The following is a 22,310-nucleotide window of genomic DNA, read 5'->3' as shown; positions in this document are numbered from 1 at the left end:
AGTACGGATTAACAGTATCGATGGATTGATTTGTTGTCTCCAAAGCCTGTCTGTGCAATTGATTGAACTGTAGTGTAGTGGTGATGAAGGAGCATTAGGCAGAAACTGAGAGCACGAATGCTCTGTAATCATCTGATCCCTGCATCAAATCCAAAGATTCAGCAGCTGTCGTCTTTACAAATCTGTGTTGACTGTTGTTCACCTGTTGTACAGCCGGACAAGGACTTTATCAGAAAGCTAAACAAAACTGATCCTAAGTACAAATGATGTCGGCCTCTTGGCTTCAACTTAAAGCTGCCAAGAACCAGGTTCTTCAGGTCTTCAGTCTTATTAGTCAAATGCGGTCACCTAGAACATCTCGCAAGTGAAATGTCTCTACAAAAACAGTGTCCCCACAACAGTCTTGTTTTATATATATATTTCAAAAGGTGTCCCCAAAGGTATAGGTAGACAAGGATTACACACACACACTAGAGACACACTTACCTGTCTGAGCTGTTCCACACACATTCAAACTTGTCAAAGATACAATCGTTTTCATAGAGGGAGCACAGCTTACTCCGCAGGTATTCATGTACCTGAGAACGACAGAAAAAGCCAACAAATATATGACATTATATTATGTTATTTTGTTATTTTCTTAGACCACTTTGCTAGAAAAAATTTTGAATTTTTTTTACATATTTTTTGGCCGATAGACTAAACTACTGTACTTTGAGAAACATTTGTTTGACCACGTGTCGGTCCTGACCCAGTTTTTGGAAAAAATGAGTGTAAAATACAGAGAATTCCTGCATTTCTTTAAATCTCAGTGTTTCTGACTTTATAAAAGTGTAAGTTTTTAAAGGATAAATCTAGAATATAATTGTTTTTATAATGAATGGATGTTGAATTAGGAACTAAATATATAAATATGAATATCTTAGTAAAATATGTAAATGTATTTTATTAGACAACTATTATTCAATGCCTCTTATATGATCATTTTCAATATTTAATGATACTGATAGTTATTTAAGTCTCAGTTTTTGTTGGGTTTTTTTTTTCAGTTGCGTTGATAGTGTGGAACGACACGTTAATTTTATGATCCGCATAATTTTGAAATCCAGTCATGGGCCAGATTAGATGGATCTTTGGGCCAGATTTGGTCCCCGGGCCACCAGTTAATGATCTGCTTTAATGTGTCAACGACAAGACTCTATGTTATAATCAGTTTTATTAGATGTGACTGGGACCAAAAATGGGCAACTGTACCTGGTATGTCTCCACGGGTCCTTTGTCCATGTGTAGGTCCCACACCTTGGCGGTGAGGTAGTCTCTGGTCAGCAAGTAACGTCCACTGTGGCTGAACTTCACATCTGACACAGAGGAAATGATCTCTGAGAAAAAGGACCGGCTCCCTGGATCCTCGGGCTCCTCAAACACTGGAGGGGAACAATCACATCACAGACATTAGAACTCAGAGGAGTCCATGTGGTCGGTCGTGTTACAGTGTGAGGACAGCAGACACTCTGTGACCGCTGTCTCCAGGATCATGCTCACGTTTGGTGTGTTTGTCACAGAGTGCGGAGGCTCTCATGTCACACAGACGCAGGGTGCCCTTGCTGCTGCTGTACACGAACAAGTGGCAGTGATGAGGGTGGAACTCAGCCGCTGTGATCACCTCGGTCAGATCCTCCATATTGGCTGGTTTGATGTCCACGATATCTGAGGAGGAACGTTTGTCAAGAAGCCTGACAGCAGACCATCTGATGATCATGAAGTTTGCACATTGTTTTTTTCTGTTTCTTTTTCCTCATTTTTAAGAATCTCATCTCTCTGCTAACACCTCGGATTTGTTTTCGAATCCAAAAACTGCATCAATCCAACTCCCAGTTGCACACTGAGCTCCTCTCTCTGTTCTATTTGTGGTACCCTGTCGTCCTGTGTGGTTCAGAGCGAAGTGTACGACTCAATGAATTATTTAAGCTCCTCTCTCATAGATAGACTGATAGAAAGGATTTTCTAGGTCAGCCTCCATTTGAACAGGAAATCAAATGCACAGCATCCTTCCTTTGAGATTACATGGCCCTCCAGTCTACATGTATATTTGCCACTAAGACTCATTAACACTGTTTTAAATTCATTTTTCATGTCGCATAGTTTAAACCAGGGCTTGAAACACCAAGTGTTAATCCTGTTAATTATTTTTTTAACTGCATTAATAGTATTAAAATAATTATTCCATCCACAATTGTGATTAATCATAATTAACTAGGATTAATCATGATTAATCCACCACTACCCTGTGATCACTGCGATATATTTTAATCTATCGCCACACCTAGTTTAATTTTTATTTTAATTTCTTGCAACGTTAAAGGTGAAGAAACCAAGTAACTGACAGAGAACAATGGCTGCCATAGTTGACTTTGCACTTCATTTAGTGTGTTCTTTGTCTGGGAATTTCAAACCATGTGAAATAGGAGAGTCTGCCCTGAGCAAGAGATGAAATTACCAAAACCAAATCAGCTACAATAAGCAGGAAAAAGTGGTGAATCAGGATCACTGTGTAACCTGAAGTAGGTCAGTGGTTAAAAACAACAAAATATAAATCACGTAGAGGATACTGAAGCTGCGGTCTGTGATACCCAGGTGCCACATATTGATACGTAGGTCATCGGCCGACAGGTACGTCTCCCCATCACTGTTGACGGAGATGGAGTTGACATGGTAGGTGTGTCCATTGGAAAACACTCGCCTGGGCCGCACCTCTACCATCAAGTCAGTAGGTTTTAGCACCGGCACCTAGAATGAACACATGAATTATAGAAAATTATTGAAGAGAAAAAGGAGGGGAATAAAGGTCATCAAATTAAAACATTAGTTATTGATAGTGTTTGGGGAATGAATGAATGTATCAGGAAATGTATGGAAGCAAATTCAAAGACAGACTTTCTATCTTTCATTGATTCTTTTAATTTCAAAATCCATAGTGACAAGGCGTATTAAATCCTGTTGATGCTCAGCCTTAATTGTTTTATTTTTCCATTGCAAAAACTAGATTAATTGGATAAATGTGGGTAAAATGTCTTTTTTCTGTTGTGTGGATTTTCTGTAACAGGGAACAGAATTTGGGCCTAAAATGATGTCCCCCTTGTTTCTCAGACCAGCGTCAGCCACTGTTTAACAAGTGAATGTGTGTGAGTCTTAGTCTGTGTCTGTGTGTACCTGCAGAGAGGTGATGGTGGACACGTCCTTGAGCCGTCCCTCCTCATCTTTCAGGTTGTATCCCTCTGGTCTTTTGTCTCTCTCACTCACCTTCCACAGTTTAATGGTCTTATCTGTGACACAGTGACACGAGTTAAAGAAGCTGAACTTTATTTATGATTGGAAAGAGATGCTGTGATTTGTTGTCTTGTCTCTGACAGATGACAGTAAAGGTTGCACCAAGCAAACGCAACGAAAAGATGTAGAATTGAACTGAGTCATTCACAGCAACATGTGGAAAGTAGTGTACACAGTGTGATACGTAGGTACATTCACAGCAACATGTGGAAAGTAGTGTGAGTGTACACAGTGTGATACGTAGGTAACGTCTTACCATTGGTGGAGAGGAGGAAATGCGCTGCGTTCTGCTGTGGCAGCCATCGGATTTTGTTAATTTTCTCTTCGATCTCTAGACTCTTCAGGTAGTCAAAATCTGGCTCGTGGCTCTGGAAGGTGCTGTAGACATTATATTCTCCAGAGTCCACTGTCTCTCCCACCTCCTCTGACTCCCCTTTAGTCTGGACGGGGTCAACAGCAGAAGTGTAGTGATATATTATAAACAATCTAAAAGTTGGACAATGTGAAGCACTGCTAGGTGTGCCTGCTGCCTCACAGGGCATAAAAGGCAGATTCTACCAACCTCAGTCTCTCTTTGGAAGATGACCACTCGGCCACCTTTATCCCCAGTGGCCAGCAGGTCCCCTGTCTGGTTGAACTCCACCGTAGAGATGACATCAGCTGTAAAAAAAAGAAAGACAGAGAGGAGCCAATTAGGCTAGTTTATAGAACAACGGAGCAAAAGACGGGTTAACAAACATCATGAGAGACAAATATTATAATATTTTTTTTAATCTAACATCTCATAAGGTTGTTTTAAGCTGACTGAAAGACTACAGTTGTACAGGTCCCATAATAACTTCTCATAGGATTTCTGACAATATGAAGAACTGAATGTGTTCATCCTTCTTCTCTCGTCACTGTGTTGTTTCCACATCAGTGAAGTCAAATGAATCCAGACAGCCTGACCAGTATGCCATCTGACACGACACAGAGAGAATGATGACACAACGGCCGCTCTACCTTCAGTGACGTAGTCTCGCAGGAAGGTGTGGTTAATTTTGGGGCTCTCAGCGTCCTCGCCCATCTGAAGCTGAAGGAGGGTGATCCGCCAGCACGCCCGTCCTGAGGGGAAGGGTCCAATCCGTGTTTTCTCTCCCCACCCAGGCTCTGCCCATGCTGCTATGGCCTAGCAAAGCGGCATGGAGTAAGGCATCTTGGGTAACCAGCCACCCGGAAGAGGAAAGGAGTTTGAGAAAAAAAAATGTCAAGAAGAAAAAAAATATAGGCGAATATAAAAGAAAGAAAGAAATTGATAATGATGTGGGGCAGAGTGAACAGAGAGGAGGAGGTATGGGGGGGGTGGAGAAAAGGTGTAAAGGAAAGAAGAGAGCTGTCACTGGGCAGGCTGACAATAAATGCTTACAGCATGCCAAATGATTTGACCTTTGTTAGACATTCAATACACTTATTGTCAAAGACACACGTGCAGACACACAAGGCCTAGTAGGTGCCGGGGCAAATCCAACGTCAGCGTGGCGACAACACAGCCAACGGCACCAGCAGGAGAATGGAGGAATGAAACACTGTGTGCATATATAGGCAGGAAAATGACATGTGAGTGTGACACATGCACTGCAACATTTAGCATAGCTTCCTGGGTGTGGTAGGCGACTCTGCCTACTTTCCTGCCTTCCTGCTTCCAAATCATGTTCTCACACACAAATACACACACATCTATACACATACACACTTCACAAGAAGACCTTGACAGAGATCAGAGGCGAACACAGTGTCTTGTCTATGCTGCGTGAGGGAGGGTGGAAGACAGGCCTCAGCACACCTACCAGTCCGCCTTCTGCCGCTGCCGCTGCTGCTGCTAATGATGATGATGATGATGACGAGGATGCTACTTCTGCTGCTATCCTTTTTCCTGTGTGTACGTCCTCTGCTGCAGTGTGTCTGCCAGTGGGAGGGGAAAGAGGAGAAAAGAGACACCGAACGGGTGGTGGTGAGAGGAGAGGAGGCAAAAGGAGTCAGGAGGATGGTGAGGAGGATGGAGTTGCACTGCCTGCTGATGCTATGGAAATGATTCTGTGCAGCATCCACAGTCATGGCAGCCTCCTCCTGGAGCAGCCAATCAAAATGCCGCTGTCAGTGGTGGTACCACCCATTGCAGGTGATGGGGGATGAGAGGCCAACAGAGGGAGCCATTTCAATAGAGAGAAAGTGGCTACAGGATTCTAATTGTACGATGGATTGATGCTTTTAAATTAATGAATCTGTGATTGTTTTTGTGATTTATCGGTGACTGCAACTTGGGCTTTTTAGAAGATTTTAGGAGATTAACTTTTCTTCTCAACTGCGTCTGTCATGATTATGATAGAGTTTGAAAAATAATTCTTGTTTTCATTTTATTTACGTCTATTGTAAAATTATTTTTTTTGTATTGTTTGCTTTGTTCTATAGCTCACATGGCATGTTCATATGTTTACACGATAGTCACATTGGTCCAGTGGCGGTTCTAGCCTATTTGGCGTCCAGGTACAAGATTTGAAACATTGAAGTCATGCCCAAAAGAAACCATAAAAAAAGTTCTGGGATAAGTTCTGGGATCAGTTCCTGATGTGCACCCTGCATGTCCCTCTTATCCTTTTTTAACAGTATCAGTATTACCCCAGGCCAGTACCTCAAGTATCAAATATACTACATTTATCTTTATCTCAACCATTTGTAAGGCATGTTGCCAGTTCTGAGCATTTGCAGCATCATATTCAATCTCATACATCCTGCCAGCAGTGTCATTTTTCAAAATCGACACCGAGGCAACATAATACAACTACACAGCAACTGTACTTTTAATGCATTTCATTGGCTTTGCACATGTATAGATTTACAAATGCATACGAGTGGTGAAGCTTTTTATCGCTTATTATGTGCCACAGTTGAGTTATTTAAGCTGAGATATATTATAATTATTATTTTTCAGGTAAAGAACATAACACACATAAAATATGTTTTTAAAGATAACAAGTGGTAGCGTAACAAAAATCTATTATTGTCGATTTACTGTGAATCCTCCCCGTCTGTGGTTCCTGCAAAGCGAGTGACAGTACTTTTAGTCCATACTTTTAATCGAGTGAATTTGTTACGATGCAGTAAGCCTTCCTGGCCATTGGAGGGCGTTGGTGCCTCTTAACGGAAGACAAGTGCTACGAAATGGCGTGTAGAAGAAGACGTGGACTACACGACAAGAGGGGAAAAATGACAGGGCGCGCAAAAAGAAAACCTAAATCTGCTCAGGTAAATAATGCAGATTTCACTATTTTAGTCACGTTCCTAGAGTTAAGTCTAATACTGGACTAAAACCAAACAGGACTATGTGGAACCTGCATTGCGTGGCGACAGGTTTTCCTTTAGAGAGTGTGGTCAGAGCAGTTTGGTTCGCGGTGCCTTGGAACAACATGGCAGCGGCAGTAGTAGTAGTTAACCTGCCGCAGACCTATGAATGGTGTGCATTTAAAACCACCGTCTCTGTGAAATAACGTTTAAATGAACGTAATATGCAGCCATCCATTAAAAGAGCGAATGTATGACGGCAGAATTTGAGTCGTCTGTTTCTGGTTCGCAGCTGGTTTCTCTTCATGACTGATTTCTTTAGCCTTTAAAGCCAACGGTCAGTGCCAGCGCCGTCGTTTAAAGAAACATGGACATTTAACATATACACTGTATATACAAAATATTATATTTGTAATGTTTTAATGGTTTTTAAAGTGCTTTTCTTTTTTCCAAACTTTTTTCTGTGTTATTTCCGACCAAATTATATATTTGAACAGAATCATTTTGGCTTGGACGTGTCTTTGCAGTAGAACATTGATTTTTCTGTGACATCTCAGGCCATTGCTGCATAGTGTTCGAGTGACTTGTCTTCTTGGACACTACTTTTTCCACTACTACTATTAATGCAACAATATTTGTTTTTTTCTTGTCTTGGGGTCTTCAGAATGTTTTCTAGTGTTCTTTTTGATTTTTTTTCCCATTACCTTAAAAACTGCTGATGAAAGTTATTTTGTGCCATGTGTTTTTACATGTAGCTGCTCAAACCTGTGGTTAGTAAACGTATGTCTAGACAGTGACCACTGTTTTTAGTTGAATTGAACATTTTACACTACGCTTAAATATAGTTTCATGAACAAAAAACATGAATTGTATTGTGAGTTGAGTGTATTGTTACATCCCTAGAATGCAGTAATAATATGTTTGCTTTTTCTACATGATATTTCTTTAGGAGTCCGGCAATGGGGCTCAGAAGAAGGCTCGCAATAATGACTCCAACGCTATTCATGTGTCAGATGTGAACTCCAAACAACGTGATGAGATAGTGCATCTGTACAAGCTTGAAATGCCAGAAGATCTCTACCACTTCTGGGATTTCTGTAAGGAACTCTGTCCTGACAACCCCCGTGGTATGTTCTTTACACTAACAGCATATCTGATTACTGTTCTAATGAAAGAATAGAAAGTACATTTGATATTTAATCAATTATTCCGTCTAGACATGGAAGGAGCAGGATGAAGCCACTGGGTTTACTGGTTATCACCAACAAAACATTTCAATGTACAGGCTTAATGTATAAGGCATTTTCTTAAAAGTCATAATTTCACTAATTACTTTAAGAACAACCACAGGAAAAATATACACAGAATACCTTTAAAAAAATTCACTCATTAGAACTCATTAGTCGTGTAAACACAAATTAACACAAACACAATATGTTGGTTAGATTAATCCCAACAAAAAGTGACTTGATGAGGTGTAAACACCACACCTGGTCACTCTTCTGTTAAACTGGGAAGAGACATTAGTGTATGCAGCATTAGACACATCTTTTTTTCAGATTCAGATTTTGTTCGTCAGATGAAAAAATGGCTACTCCTGTGTTAAAAATAACAATGATGATTTTTTTTTTTTTTTCAAATGTATGACTGACAGAGTTTGTCTAAACGTTTCATTTTGTGAACAGATGCACTGTCAGAAACATTGGGTTTGCACCTGGTTGGTCCTTTTGATGTTCTGGCTGGGGCCCACAAAAAGTCAACCAACCCTCAGCCCAACTTCCATCTCCACTGGAGATTTTTCTATGACCCGCCAGAGTTTCAGACTGTGCTACGTGGAAGTGAGGACAGCCAGCATCACATTGGTTATTACAGGTATGAAACATGAAAACTTACTAGAACCTCTTTTGACCTACAATGAAGAATTTACCTTATGTTTTGCCAATAAAGTTGTAATTGATTAAGTGTTTATCTATAAAGATAAGTGTAAAGAAAATCACTGTGTATCGGGTCATACTGGTTTGTCACCATTAAGTTATTATACAATAGAATACGACCACATTACCTGAGAAAAACTGACGACTTTGTCTAATTACAGTTCCTTTATCTTCTTCAGCAAAAATAAAGTCTGCCTAGTAAGTGGTTCATTTTGGTATGAGATGTTCTGCTTTATTTTTACTGGTATTTATTTTTTGCACAATCCACCAGAGACACTCCAGACTCCCTCCCTTCATTTGTGGGGGAAAATGAAGCCAAGAAAAACTGCACAATATCACAGATGGGAAACAACTTGTTTGCTGCCGTCCTGTGAGTAACTTTTTTTTTTTACGGTCCAAGAATATTTTAAATATGAGGATTTAAAAACTGCAGCAAGAGGAAAATACTTTAATGAACACTATTTAAAACTGTCATCTGCATGTATTTTTATCCTAAGCCATATGTGTAATTCATCCTGATGTTCACAGCAACAAAGTCGTTTAATCATTTATCTTTTCCCTTGTGCTTCTCTTTACCCACTCAGTTTTGTGTGTTGTTTCTAATCTCAGCTTATTTCTGCAAAAGAAGAAGAAAGAAAAAGTGGGCGATAGAGCTGCAGTTGAAAGCCTGGAGGTAAAGCTGAAGAAAAGAGCGGAGACTCTGGACCTGTGTCTGGAGCAGAAGACCAAAGACATGAAGCAGAGAGATAAAAAGGTTAATGACAATCTAGACAACAATTTTTACTAACTACATTTACACAAAAGTTGGTACACGTTTTAATAATGTGAATAACAACCCAGATCCAGTTATGTAACAATTAAGTTGAACTTGAACTCAAAATGGACAAAATGACAATCAGTTATTGGCACAGCCTAATAACTGAAAGTCAAACCTGGAATCACAAGTAACCGGTAACAAGTCAAGTCCAAAAGAACTACTGATTTTTTTTCAATCTTTGGATCTGTGCCACAACTTCAAAACAGAACCCTTGTTGACAGATCATTCTTCTCACATGCAGGTTGTTACTAAGACGTTTCATTGTGCTGGCATCGTTGTGCCTGTGGACAAGAATGATGTGGGATACAGAGAACTGCCCGAAACAGATGGTATGTCCAAACATAGGCTAATTATAAACAAAATCATAAATCATAAATAGGTTAATCATTTGTATTTTTTTTCTACAGCATAGAGAGATTATTGGTATATACTGTGTCATACTGAGAAGAAAATAAGAACATAGTTTGTGTTTTGTGAAACCATGAATGTGTACAACCATAAAAATGTACTATAATCTGTTAGTAATCCACATTTGCATTTTAATTATGTTTTTTTTTTTTCCATGTTATGTCTCCATTGTATGCAGCGGATCTTAAAAAGTTTTGCAAGGCAATTGTCGAAGCTCGTAACGACGAAGAGCGTATGAAGGCCTTCACACCTATACAGGAGATTATCACGTTGGTTCAGTTTGCCAATGATGAGTGTGACTATGGAATGGCTTACGAGTTTGGAATAGACCTCTTCTGCTACGGGTCCCATGTAAGTCTTTCACTGCTGATGTTGCCCTTTAGTACACAAATACCCTGATGATTATAAAAAATCATATATCCTTTTTTTTTGCTCAGCAATATAAAAACAGAATGGTTGAATATCTTCTCCCTGCCCCCTACCCCCCTATAATATTTTATATGTGCACATCATCAGATTGTCTATGGTTTTGTGGGTGGGATCACAAATATTCATTATCTCTAATTTAATCTTCTCATCAGTATTTTCACAAGGTCATCAAACAAGTTCTACCTATGGCCTACAACTTGCTGAAAAGAAATTTATTTGGGGAAATTTTGGAGGCCCACCTCTCCAGTCGAAGCCATGACAACTTGGACCAACTCTCTGCACAGTAGACAGGATGAAGAAGTTACGTTCCCATCCTTACTGAGAACATTATTACAGTTTCCTGACTCTGAATTTTGATTCCATTTCATTTTTATAAGCTCTTCCCACCATGTGGTGTTGTCCTGTGCGTCATTTTAAGTGTGTCTTACTGGATTTTGGTGCTGCTCTCTCCTGCTTAAATCCAGTTCCATAATTTTTGTCTGTAAAACGTAGATGTTTAATAAAGTATTTTTTATATTTTTATCTTTCTGTTACATTTTCTTGACTTTGTCACATTTTTGAATGACAAATAATCATGTTAATGTACATAGTAGCAGATGGATGGTTATTTTTGTTTGGCCATTTGATGACTAGCAAAGAAAGATGCTTTTAAGCTTAGTCTCTTAGTCGAGTGTAATTTTTCTCCTTAAAGAAAGGGGACAGTAATTCCAACAAAACAGCCACAATAGTAGGGTTCAATTGGCAACAGTAATTGTAATAAAACCTTACATTTTAAGGTTAATATTTTGGATCTTAGGAAATATAAAATTGTTTCCTACTGCACAGAACCATGGAAACAATTACCAAAACATAAATCTTAAAAACATAAAATCTTGAAACCTTATCTTTCTGTCCGGAATGAAACAGCCTCCTCAGCAATGACTGTGTAACCTAAAATAGTTATCATATTTCAAATGACTTGTTTTTTTGACATATCTCAAAAACATCAATTCTGATATTTCACTGTCAAGTTTCATTACGGTTGCAGGCGGAGAGGAGGACCAGGCCAATGAGGATAAGGGCGTTGGAGAAGCAAAGATGGAGTTGGTGCATTCCTTTATGGAATTTAACATTCGATATCTCTTATAATGTTCCAGCAGTTTTATTTTATTTTATTATCTATAAAATAATTATTTGTCCCACAGTGAACTTGCCTGTCTGAAGCTCTTACCGCTGCAGATGTACCGAGAGCTGCGGAAGGGGACAAGAGCAAAACAAGTGCTCGCTACAGCTGGAGGTGCATTCATATAAAATTGGTTAAAAATGTTCGAATGTAACATGTTTGGATAAGGTGGCAGGCTTCTGTTTATTTAAATCAAACCACGGTTTATTTCATTGTGTTACGAAATAAACAAATAAAGTCCCCGAATATAATCAAGAACAATTTTAAAATAATATATTATTCATACAGTAAATGAAACCCGTGGCCATTTTTCCTATCAAATCTGTAAATTATAACCCTAAGCAATGTGTGTCATGTGCTAGAATGTTAACATATTGTCATTTATTTGTCGGTATGATTTTTATTTTTAATCTACATATTTTTGTAACTTAAAACGTTTTGTTGTGTGATTTCCCGTAGTACCTGAAGGCATCATTGATCCTGCGGAGTTTAGGAGAAGCGCGTCTGAGGCGCGTTCACAGTGTCGCACGCACGCGCATGCTACAGCGACACACCGGGAACATCTCTGAATCAGGGGAGCGCTGGGTTTAGTTTCACGGTTAACAAATCTGGATAAACTGCCTGTGTCCCGTCAACTACAGACTGAATCTGCCGCCGCAGCATGAACCTTCATCTGGGCGAATCTTCTGGAGTCTGAGGCGCCGCACATACATCCACCTTGCACTCACAGAAGGAACCTCGGTGACCGCTTCGCCTCCAGCAGCAGTCAGTCCGAGACGCAATGTCAAGTAGCCCGGAGGAAACTCGTTCCAGGGGCGGCGGCTCCGACCGTGACTTGAAAATGGCCTCTTCGAGCAACACGTCTCTGGACGTTGGGCTGGCGCCGCCAAACCAAAACCGTATACGGCAGGTGGGTGTCTCGTCTCTGCAGTGAGTGTTCCACTCAGCCCTTTAACCAGTAGCTACAGTAGAACCTCCACCGCTGCTGCTTTTGCTGTTGCTGTTGCTGCTGCTTTTACTGCTGATGCTGAGAGAGGGAGAGCAAGGAAAGGCGTTGCCGTTTGGTGATGTGACAGAATGTTTATGATTTGCATTAAATTGAGGTGTTAGATTAGCATCTTATATGAGAGAATCTCCAACAACAGCCAGATTTGATTAGAGTCCCTTAATACGCAGTCAGGCCAAGTGTGCCAGGTGTTATGTGGCCATCCAAATATATACTCTCAGGCCTGCACTGACTCCACTAGTTTCAACAACAGGCCGCAGTGAGCGGTGTTTCCAACTTCCCTCCGAACAGCAAGTGTCTGCATGCAGGATTCAAGTGTTTAGTCTGAGCAGCCATTCATCTGAAGACAGAGACCACTTCTGTCACCATTGTTGTTCTGTTGCTCTGACTAGCGCAAAATTAGATGCTTCACGTGATTTATTGGTACATTAACAACTTCACAGTGACGTCTGCTTGTTTATAGTTTTGCTACAGCTTAATGTGCAGTAATGTACGTTCGTGTGGCTGTGTCCTCTTAGTGTGTCCTCCTAGCGCTCTGTTAAGCCAGTCTTGGTCTTGAATGTGTTTTTTATGTTATTTGTGTAAAACTCCATTATTCAGGCAGGCGTTTCCCTCTGCTGTCTTTCTTCTCCCTACTATTTTTCCACCTCCTCTTATCCTCTACCTTTTGCCACTGTCTCCTCTTTTCTTTGCTTCACTTTTACTCTCATGTCCCATCTTCTTCTCTTCTCTTCTCTCCTCTCCCGTCCTCCCATTTTCCCAAAACAGTTGTGTTTGTACACGGTATATGAACATTTACAACTACACCACACCCAAATAAGATCATAAAATCCAGCGTACATCTTCTTTATCACAGTTTTTACGGTTGTTATTTACAGTCATGAAGGTTGGTGTTGGATTTAACATCAATGATTTACAGTACCCCCCTGCCCCACCCTCCTCGCTTCTTTATTTCAGTATTCAGTGAAAGTAAGTCAGGAGATGCTGGATGGCTGTTTCCTGTCTCGGTGCACCCTCTCAAGCTAATGTGATTTCAGTAATGGACTCCAGTGCTACGCACACACACAAACGGATACACACCTTAGTGTTTTCCTGTTGGGTGGGGACATTGATCTCATGTACTTTGATGCGATCACGATGCGATAATCTGTGAAGAAATATAAAGACGTCAGTTTTTTCATCCTTAATTTTTATCATGGTCCTCAGTAGAATCGTAATGACATTTAGTGCTTATTCAACTTTCTTTTCTTTTTTTTAATTGAGGCGGCAAATGAAGTCTGTTTAAAAAACTGTTTAAGATGTTACTTGAACTTCATTAAAGGATGTTGTGATTGTTGGGGATAGTTTAGAAATTCAGTTCTTAAATGATCCCATCAGGGTCAGTTGTTGACCTGCCCCAGGGGCCAGTTTCATTCTCCTAACAAGGTGGATGCTAGATGGAACAGTGTAACCTAAAGGTGAAGTACATATTTGAGTTTTACCTCAGTTTTGTTTATTGAACTTCATGAGTCAAAAATCAGTTTCCTCTGATTCTGTTTTCAGCTGTGATATGTAGCATGAGTAAAAAAGCTGGTTGCATGGTCAGATTCACTTCTGAGTTTGATTAAACATAGTTCTTTTTAAAACTTTGGATTTTAAACTTTATGGAGGCAGATGTGTCTGTTTGTCTTTTACAGGAAAATTCAGGTAGAATATGCGAGTCAAAAGAGAGTTAAAAACACTACTCTACAGGACATTGGTTTGAAGATTGCTGAAACGTTTCTTGCTCTTTCCTTGTATCATTTTAGTGCCTTTACGAGGATTTTGACTCTCACATATTTTGATTTAAATTTCCTGTATCATCTCTAATTTCTTCACTACGCCTCCGCCCTGTCTCTCCTCCCCACTTCTGCTCCATGAACTGAGGTCTTGATGTGCCACAAGGTCAGATTACACTGCAGCCTTTGACATTTTCGGCTCCCTCTCTTGTTCGCTCCTGTGTGTCTGCTTGTCCGTCTGCCAGCCTGTCTCAGTCTCCACTGGGAGTGGTGTGATGGGATTCTGCAGGAAGAGAGTCCTAATGGACCCATGGCCGTCATTACATTACCTCTGGACAGCCATAGCCGCGCACACACCCACGTATGCTTACAGCTGTCTACTGCTGCGTAATGCCAAATGAGACTGAGCTTACAGCTGTCTACTGCTGCGTAATGTCAAATGAGACTGTTTGCCCCATTGGGGGCTCAGTGGGAGCGGTTTATTAACAGGGTGTGTGTGCAGTACACACACCTCAGGATTCTATAGCTGCATTTACTTAGAGCACTTAGTATTTACATGAAGTACCCCAAGCCACTCGTAAACATTGTTTAGAACCTCAGTTGTAATGATAAAGCAAAACAAGTCCCAATTCTTAATATAACGTCATCTCAGTCAGATTTAATGTTGGTGCATATAAAGACATTGACATTTTTAAAAAACAGCAAAGTCACAAACACTATATATAATGTATGCAAACCTATACTGGACTCTATAACAATAATCAACTTAATATTGACTGGTTTTTAAATAAAACTTTTGATCTAGTTATGAGTATATGATAAACAGCTGACCAACAATACATACTCAGGAAAGCTGAAAGTGAAAACAAAACATGTATTTCACCAGATAACATATAAATATAAAATAAAGGAATAACTTCTAAAGAGCAGCAACTCTGTCTTCTTTAAAATGTATGTTAATCAGCAGCCATGCTGAACCCTTCATAGACCAAGACCAGTGAATTACAACCTTTGGTTCGGCATTCAGATAACAGCTCTGTTGATATTATATGTATTTTAATATGAGTTTGGATACTTTCTAAAGCTAGTATTTGACAAGAGAAGTAGTTGTATATCAAGTATTAACCATAGGTTAACATGTACATGGAATACATGCACATAACATGACTATGGAAACTATGTTGACCAACAAAGAATATGGAATTATCTTATTGTGCTATGCTGCATCCGTTATTAATCACATTCTACAGAGGGTAGGTGTATTTTGACCGGGGGGCAGCATTTAGATGTTAATTATTCATCATGGACTTATAACTGGGTTTCCCGTTAGAGAGAATAACAAAGAGACAGAGAGAGGGGAAGGAGTGGCAGCTGGTAATCAATGGACTTCTCAGAAACTGAGCAACGCTTTTTAAATCTCACTCTCCACTGTTATCTTACTCTGTTTTTATTTTCCATCTCTGTTCTTTGCCTCTTTCCTTCTCTACATTATTTTTCTCTCTTTGTCCCCTTTTCTTCTTCTTCTTTTCTCTACTGCCTCTTTCTCAAGATGGAGATGAGTAAATGAAGGATTTCTCACAGGAAAAGACATCAAAGCTGTTTTTGTACCGTTTTCAAGAACAGCATGGCTCACTGAAAAACACATCACACACACACTAACACACACAGAAAGAGAGCAGGGAAGTTATATTTAAATTTTCCTACTTGTGCTGTTCATTATGTAACAGTGAAGCCAACCATTACTTCTCAGGCAGGAAACTCAAAATAGACATGAAAAGAGTAACGTGTAACTGCAAAACTAAATGTGTTTTTGTTTTAATTACTTTAGTCAAGGGGTGTAAGAAAATATTTACATTTAAATATTGCAATATTTTGAATAGAAGACCTTATTGATGTTCTACAGTACTGTATTGATTTTTTAAATTAACAATTATCATGCAAATATTCATTGACCTCCATTCCTTTTTTTTTTTCCTAGTTTTTTTTTCTTCTCTAGCGATTACAAATGTAGATCATTCTGTTCCAGTTTTGGTAACCTAATGTCTTTTTGCATTACTATCCAAACAATTAAATCGTCTTTGTTTACAATTGCTGGTGGTAGGCCACCATGGATTGCTACATATGCTTTTTTGTGTTGTTTTTTTGGGAGCATTTTGCCCTTCATTATGACTCCCAGGCATAAGTCAGTCGGTTCTGATGTATTTATGGCCTAGGTCATGATGTTACCACTGTGTTAGCGTAGGTGGGTGACATTGGTACTTATGTACGTTGTGTGGGTTCTGACTTACGGCAAAAATTGAGGACGCCCTGCATACCGCTTTACTAACCTCACTCAGACGGAACAAGTCATTCATCATTCTCTTTTGGTAGAGAAAATGTTTCTTCTGACAGCATTCATCATTCTCTTTTGGTAGAGAAAGTGTTTCAATGTGTGTTTTTGTTGTGCTGGTTGGACGTTACAGCCTGTTTGTGCATCCACCTCATTGCATTACAGTCTATTTTAGCCTTCTGCTCTTCTCGTCAATGATGGGTCCTGCACATTACTGAGAGGTGGTGCTTTACTTTCCAGCTGGCTCACAGTTGTGTCATCTTGTTAACAGTAATGGCAAACTGACGTCACGTGTTTCTGAATGACTCGGCCAGCCGCTCAAATAGACAAAGTCGTATATTAGCGGCCAAGATTTTTAAAACGCTGTGAGTTCCGTGCTGTCATGGCTGTAAAATAGCTGGGCAGTAAACATCATTGAAGCTGCAGGTTTTGCGTTTTTCTAACAGCTGTTGGATAACACATGATCACTCACGGAGTGAATAATGGAATTACACATATACTCGACTGCATGCTCTGCATTTCTTACCAGATGGATTCTTTTAGAGGTGTCTTGCTTTCCTTTTATAAGAAAGAAAGTTGAGGACACAATGCAGTAAAAGTAAACCTGCAAACATTTTTAAGGTGTCACTGCTGAGTGGATGCAGGGATGTTGATGCAGCAGCAACGTAAAGGACAAGTGCTGCTGGCCATAAATCATCTCCTTTAATTTTAAAAGGGCGTGGTCTGGTTGACTTTCTGTGTGACTTCATCAAGGTTGTTATGGTTTCCCATCCACACACTGTCTAGACTTTATTTGCTCATCCCTGAAGCATCATTTCTGCTAGTTTGGGTGTGGCTTGATCTTGATGTGTTGTCCAGATTATATTAAATTTAAGGCTGTGATTTGGTTTTGTGGGGTAAATAAAACAGAAAGCAGATGGATGAAGGGGAGAGAGGGAAACATGTGTGTGCTTCTCCCTTTACGACTTTGACCTTTCCTCAGCAGTAAATTGGGCCACGAAGTGACTTGACATTTAAATCATATTTGTAAGCTCAGCCATTCATTTCCATAGTGTGTGTGTATGTGTTTGTGTAAATGACATCCTACAGTAGATCCAGACTCAGAGGGTGAAGCCATCTGCCTCAGATCAAAGAACAGAACATGAGAACAGGCTCATAGAATTTCACTTCTTTTAGTTCATTTTGATGATTCCTACATAAGGTCTCTCTGTGTGTAGAGGGGTTTTCTCCATGTAGTCTGGTTCCCTTCTACAGTCAAATAAATTTGAAGGTTGGCAATCAGGTTAGCTGTGTATTCAGTCAAATAAACATTAAGACCCAATCCATTTTATTTAATAATTTTACTACCCAATGACAGATTATGACAGACCTGCATGATGTAATCCTTAGAAACCGCATTTAAATAAAAATCTGTTGAAAGGTGTAAAAACTTCATACATCTACTTCTTGGCCTTTGGATAGTCTACTAGAATGAATATGTCTTATATCTATATGCTATTCAGTTGAATTACCAGGTTAATGTAAGCATAATGTGTAGCTTTACTCACCTCGCGCTAATGAAAAGAGAAAAATCTGAGAAGCAATCGTGACTGGGTTAAAAATTATTTTTCATGAAAAATTGATGTTCTCATTGACAACTTAATGGGTCATCTCATCAGAAAGTTCTGCCTCTATTAAAATGCATTATATGCTGCCAGACAACCATCATTGGCCCAACTGCACTAGTCAGCACTGACGGTCCATTAGCAGGCAGAGCAATAACACAGGAAAAAAAACAAAACTGAAAGGTTAAAAATACTAACCAATGATTAAGGGTTATTGGAGTCATTAATGTTTTGAGCTAATGTGAATTGTAGGTGTTTTACTTGAATGATGTTTGACCTGTTAACATTTCATATTTGTTAGTATGTTTTAGTTGACCAAATACTGACTGTCAACTAAAAAAAAAGTATCATTCTCCATAATTGAACAGTAGTTAAAGTTACAGTCAATTTGACTGGAAAACAAGCGCACGTGTGTGTGTGCATTACGTGTATAAAACATACTCACATGTGCACAACCTCAATTGGCTAGAAGCACATGATCAGGCACGTGCAGCTCCACTGTGCTGATATCTGCTGCCTCTTTCATATCCATCCATCACGGACTTCTAATGGGGCTTATAAAAGCTTCTGGATCTATAAAATGGAAAGCAGACCATTAACCCCTCCCCATCTGGGCGCTTCACTAAACCAAAAAGAAACAAGAGCGTGCATCGCCTCACTTTGGACCCCACCCCACATCCAACCAAATGTAAGCTGACACCTAAATTGACACACACGCATACTGTGCGTGCTCGCCTACACTCACACAAAGCTTAACTGTTACAGTATTACAGTAAGGACACTGTCTGATGATCGATCAACATCCTGATCAATACACTTATAGATTTTTTTTGTTTATGGTGAAACTTGAGACGTTGTTTCAGCTGATGGGATTTGGTTGTGTTTACATACACAATATGTTGTGTAGAGGTTTTTCTTTTAAATATCTTTACAGGGCCATTAGATGTATGGATTTTAAATAAGGGGTGTCCCACAAATGTCCGTACATAGGAAAATTAAACATTTTTATATAAAAATACATTTTTAATTATATAATATGCTCTACATGACTGCCATTGTGTTGAAAACACATTTCAATGTCTGTCCTCCACTGCTGGAGTACACGTTCAAGCACAGCTGGTGATGCTTGTAATGGCGCTGGCGATACGTTGATTGAGGTGATTTATTTATTTTTTTATTTTGTATCTGATAAACGATGACCTTCAAATGCAACCAAAAGTAAAAAATCAAGTGGGGTAAGAGTATCTGAAATATGAAAAAATACAATGTTTAAAAAAAACCATGTATGGGACACCCTGTGTTCGATAAATCAGACTCATTACTAATAATTAATGCCCGTCCTTACCAGCAGGGGGTGTCAGAGAGGCAGAGCACAACACATAAAGGCTGTAAGTGAATAATGCACCATGACAGAACAGTTTTAAGTGAAGAGTTATTAAGCAGATTTGTGTCATTTATGATTTCCTAAAGTCCATAATATTGTGGCTGATGTCACTGGCTGTGGCATTACAGACATATCAGACCACATATGTGTGAACTCTTACTGAAATAGAGGTGTGATATGGAGGCCCTGTCCCTGGTGCTGAAATGTCAAGCTGGTCCATTTGCACAGAGAGACACACACTCACAAGCTGTCAAGTCATATTCCATCAGCCCCCGTTTGGTGCAGTTGATGTCCAGGCCGACCTACTTTCTCCTCATGTAGAGGGAAGTCACCAAGTGTCAGTTGACTGGCAGTCACTAGTCTGTGCTAACTCCACTGTGTGGAATCTTCTCTGTTGTCCCACAGAAGGACACCTTGTGCCCAACTTCACTGTACTTTGTTTCCCCTGGTTTTTTGTGTGTGTTTTCTGTGTGAAGTCTTTGACATCTGATCAGGGTACTGTGTCTGGTTTCTGCTTCCTGGAGATCTCCACAGGCCAAGAGGTCTTGAGCCAGACTCAGTCCCAGCTGTCGATGACCACACCCTGGACAGGCTTGGCAAAGTGTTGAGTTCTTGGTAAAATAATGGGCCTGGGAATGTAAAAATAGCCAGGGTTGTGAGACTGTAAGGGTTAAATGTTTATGGCTGCAGTTGTTATTCCAAAGAGAAGAAGAAGAAGTACTCTGTCTCTGCTTGACCAGACTAAGACTGGGACAGAATCAGACACATGCAGATCTAAGGAGTCTAAACTGGGCAAATGTTAGAAGAGAACAGATGAGGAGATAGAGTGGAGATAAGTTAAGTAACTAAGACATTTATTGCATCTCAAAAGAAGACAATTGTTGATCTGATCTTTGCTTGAAACAGCAACAGAGCGGAATCATTGGAGTCTTTTAAACTACATCTACTGGACATCCGTGGACTACACAGTAATTAAATTGATAAAGCGAGGGACAAAGGGCTCTCTGTTAATTGGATTTACAGGACATTAATTCACTACCCATGGGGAACGCTGCAACATGCAACACATGTGGATCAGATAAAGCTGTCACTGGAAGTGACAACAGTGTTAACCAACACACTGGAGATTCTGACTCTGAACTCGATGACGAACCGGTAAGAGGTACTGATGCTAATGTTGTGATGGTGTGGATTGTTTTGCTCAATGAAGTGTCACTCCCTTCAAATCTGCCTGATTACTAGTGTGCTCTTTGTAGCTGAATTCCCATAGGATATGCATAGTTCTACTCTCTGTTGTCCACCAGAACATTGTTAAAATAATAATCACAATTAACAACAATAGAAATAAAAAAAAAACCACTGAGGGCAGCAGGCCTGTAGACACCACTATCTCCATCCATTTAAAAGACTGTTTAGATTACTTCTACGTTGATTTATTTTTTAGGAAACCAAAGTTACTACATCTTTAAAACATATGATAGACTCTATATACGTTACCTGTCATTAAAAGTAGGATTGAAGTTTTATTGTGATTGAAATAATGTCCCACATATTTCTAGCCTTAAAACCTGTCTGGAGTGTCATCCTAGACTGGTTTGTGTTACAGTAAAATGTCGGAGTGAGCTCTAGTTGTCTCCAAGAATGTCAAAATGTAATATTATATCCAGGTCAACAGAATCCACCCTGTGGATCATGTCGTTCTTCCAGTACATCTTTGGTCAGTATCTAGGCCAGCTTCCTGAAGAACTTCTACTTGGTAGAGACACATTAATGCATAAGTACATGCAGTGCTCCTACAGCGGGCCAGCTGATCTAACATACTTTGAGAGTTTGTGTGTGTGTGTATACAAGTTGTTTGTGTTCATTTTGCGACCTGTTTGTGTGTGAACAGTATGTGTCTGTGTCTGTGAGTGCTGCAGCTGTTTGTGCAACACTTTAACTGCAAGCCTTGATGTTTTGTAGTTAAATTTAGAAACGTTGACTCAGACAAATAGTTGATACACACTGTCCTGCCTACTGATTTTTGAGTGTAAAGAGAAGTTATACTTGGGCCACGCAGTAGAACAGTGTCTTGTGGTCTTGCCTTATAGCAAGATAGTCACCAGTTTCAGCTCCTATAGTAACTTATGTGGAGTTTGAAAGTTCTTCTGCTGTGTTCTAGTTTTCTCTGGATGCTTTGATCTCCTTCCACTTTCCAAAAACATGCACCAGTCAATTTGAAAGTTCTTCTGCTGTGTTCTAGTTATCTCTGGATGCTTTGATTTCCTTCCATTTTCCAAAAACATGCATCAGTCAATTCAGTGGTTCCCAAAGTAAGGGGCGGTACCCTCAATATGGCTTGGATAATCACATATTTCAGCAGTTATTTGGCTCTGTATGTGGCCTGTTGCTGGACTGGTGAACTTTCACTGGACTGTTCAATATGCTTAAATGTTTATCAATGTTAAAAGCATTGTTGTTCCAGATCAAACTTCAGTTTTCCTCTCTATGTCTCCCCGGCAGTCGGACAGTAACACCAGCTTTCTTCGAGCTGCGAGAGCTGGAAACATTGACAAAGTTCTTGAATTCTTGAAAAATGGAGTGGACATCAGCACCTGTAACCAGGTAAGAAACCTCACACCTCTGGCTTATAATGGAGTTTTAGTCTCTTTGCTGTGCTGCTTTTCTTCAACATGATCTAGTATCGATCGATGACATGTTAAAGCATTTTCACCAGCAAAACATTCAAACCCCTCCCCATAGACCACCACACCTTCTTTTTCACCCAATCTCATGTTGCTGTTGAAGGTTCCTCTTGACAGCTGTTGATACACCCCCTCCACAGCACCACACACA

The 22,310-nt window shown here is 39.8% G+C and overlaps 3 protein-coding genes across 4 annotated transcripts in view; 2 read left to right on the top strand and 1 right to left on the bottom strand.

Annotated features, from left to right (window-relative positions):
- The window catches only part of ppp2r2ca (protein phosphatase 2, regulatory subunit B, gamma a), a 5,982-nt gene extending 493 nt beyond the window's left edge, over positions 1–5,489 (bottom strand). The window contains exons 1-9 of one of the 2 annotated variants that reach the window (XM_008316991.3): positions 5,154–5,489; positions 4,330–4,522; positions 3,890–3,987; positions 3,584–3,767; positions 3,211–3,323; positions 2,610–2,787; positions 1,543–1,707; positions 1,255–1,424; positions 487–578 (exon numbers count right to left, since the gene is read on the bottom strand). In XM_008316991.3, coding sequence (XP_008315213.1) covers positions 487–578; positions 1,255–1,424; positions 1,543–1,707; positions 2,610–2,787; positions 3,211–3,323; positions 3,584–3,767; positions 3,890–3,987; positions 4,330–4,393 — 1,064 coding nt within the window. In that variant the 5' untranslated portion in view covers positions 4,394–4,522; positions 5,154–5,489. The other variant, XM_025058917.1, reaches the window with a different exon arrangement.
- Positions 5,490–6,456: 967 nt separating this feature from the next.
- Positions 6,457–10,764, top strand: hpf1 (histone PARylation factor 1). The gene is made up of 8 exons (XM_008316990.3): positions 6,457–6,609; positions 7,595–7,772; positions 8,331–8,517; positions 8,851–8,949; positions 9,189–9,333; positions 9,638–9,725; positions 9,983–10,155; positions 10,386–10,764. The coding sequence occupies exons 1-8, from the start codon at positions 6,526–6,528 to the stop codon at positions 10,518–10,520; spliced, it is 1,089 nt and encodes a 362-aa protein (XP_008315212.2). The 5' UTR covers positions 6,457–6,525; the 3' UTR covers positions 10,521–10,764.
- A 1,092-nt stretch (positions 10,765–11,856) lies between these two features.
- Positions 11,857–22,310, top strand: part of LOC103383733 (ankyrin-2-like) — a 44,980-nt gene continuing 34,526 nt past the window's right edge. The window contains 2 exon segments of the mRNA XM_025058270.1: positions 11,857–12,305; positions 21,978–22,079. Of these exon segments, the coding sequence (XP_024914038.1) occupies positions 12,177–12,305; positions 21,978–22,079 (231 nt within the window). The 5' untranslated portion in view covers positions 11,857–12,176.

The sequence above is a fragment of the Cynoglossus semilaevis genome, chromosome 9 (assembly GCF_000523025.1).
Source record: "Cynoglossus semilaevis isolate Cse_v1.0 chromosome 9, Cse_v1.0, whole genome shotgun sequence".
Lineage (NCBI taxonomy): Eukaryota > Metazoa > Chordata > Actinopteri > Pleuronectiformes > Cynoglossidae > Cynoglossus > Cynoglossus semilaevis.
The sequence above is the reverse complement of the archived record's forward strand: the minus strand, read 5'-3'. Positions and strand labels throughout refer to the sequence as shown.

Bases quoted from the DNA above. Each gene is read 5' to 3' on its own strand.
- hpf1 (XM_008316990.3), top strand. From the start codon at position 6,526: ATGGCGTGTAGAAGAAGACGTGGACTACACGACAAGAGGGGAAAAATG. The intron at 9,334-9,637 runs GTTAATGACAAT...TCTCACATGCAG, and splicing joins TGAAGCAGAGAGATAAAAAG to GTTGTTACTAAGACGTTTCA. The intron at 10,156-10,385 runs GTAAGTCTTTCA...TCTTCTCATCAG, and splicing joins TCTTCTGCTACGGGTCCCAT to TATTTTCACAAGGTCATCAA.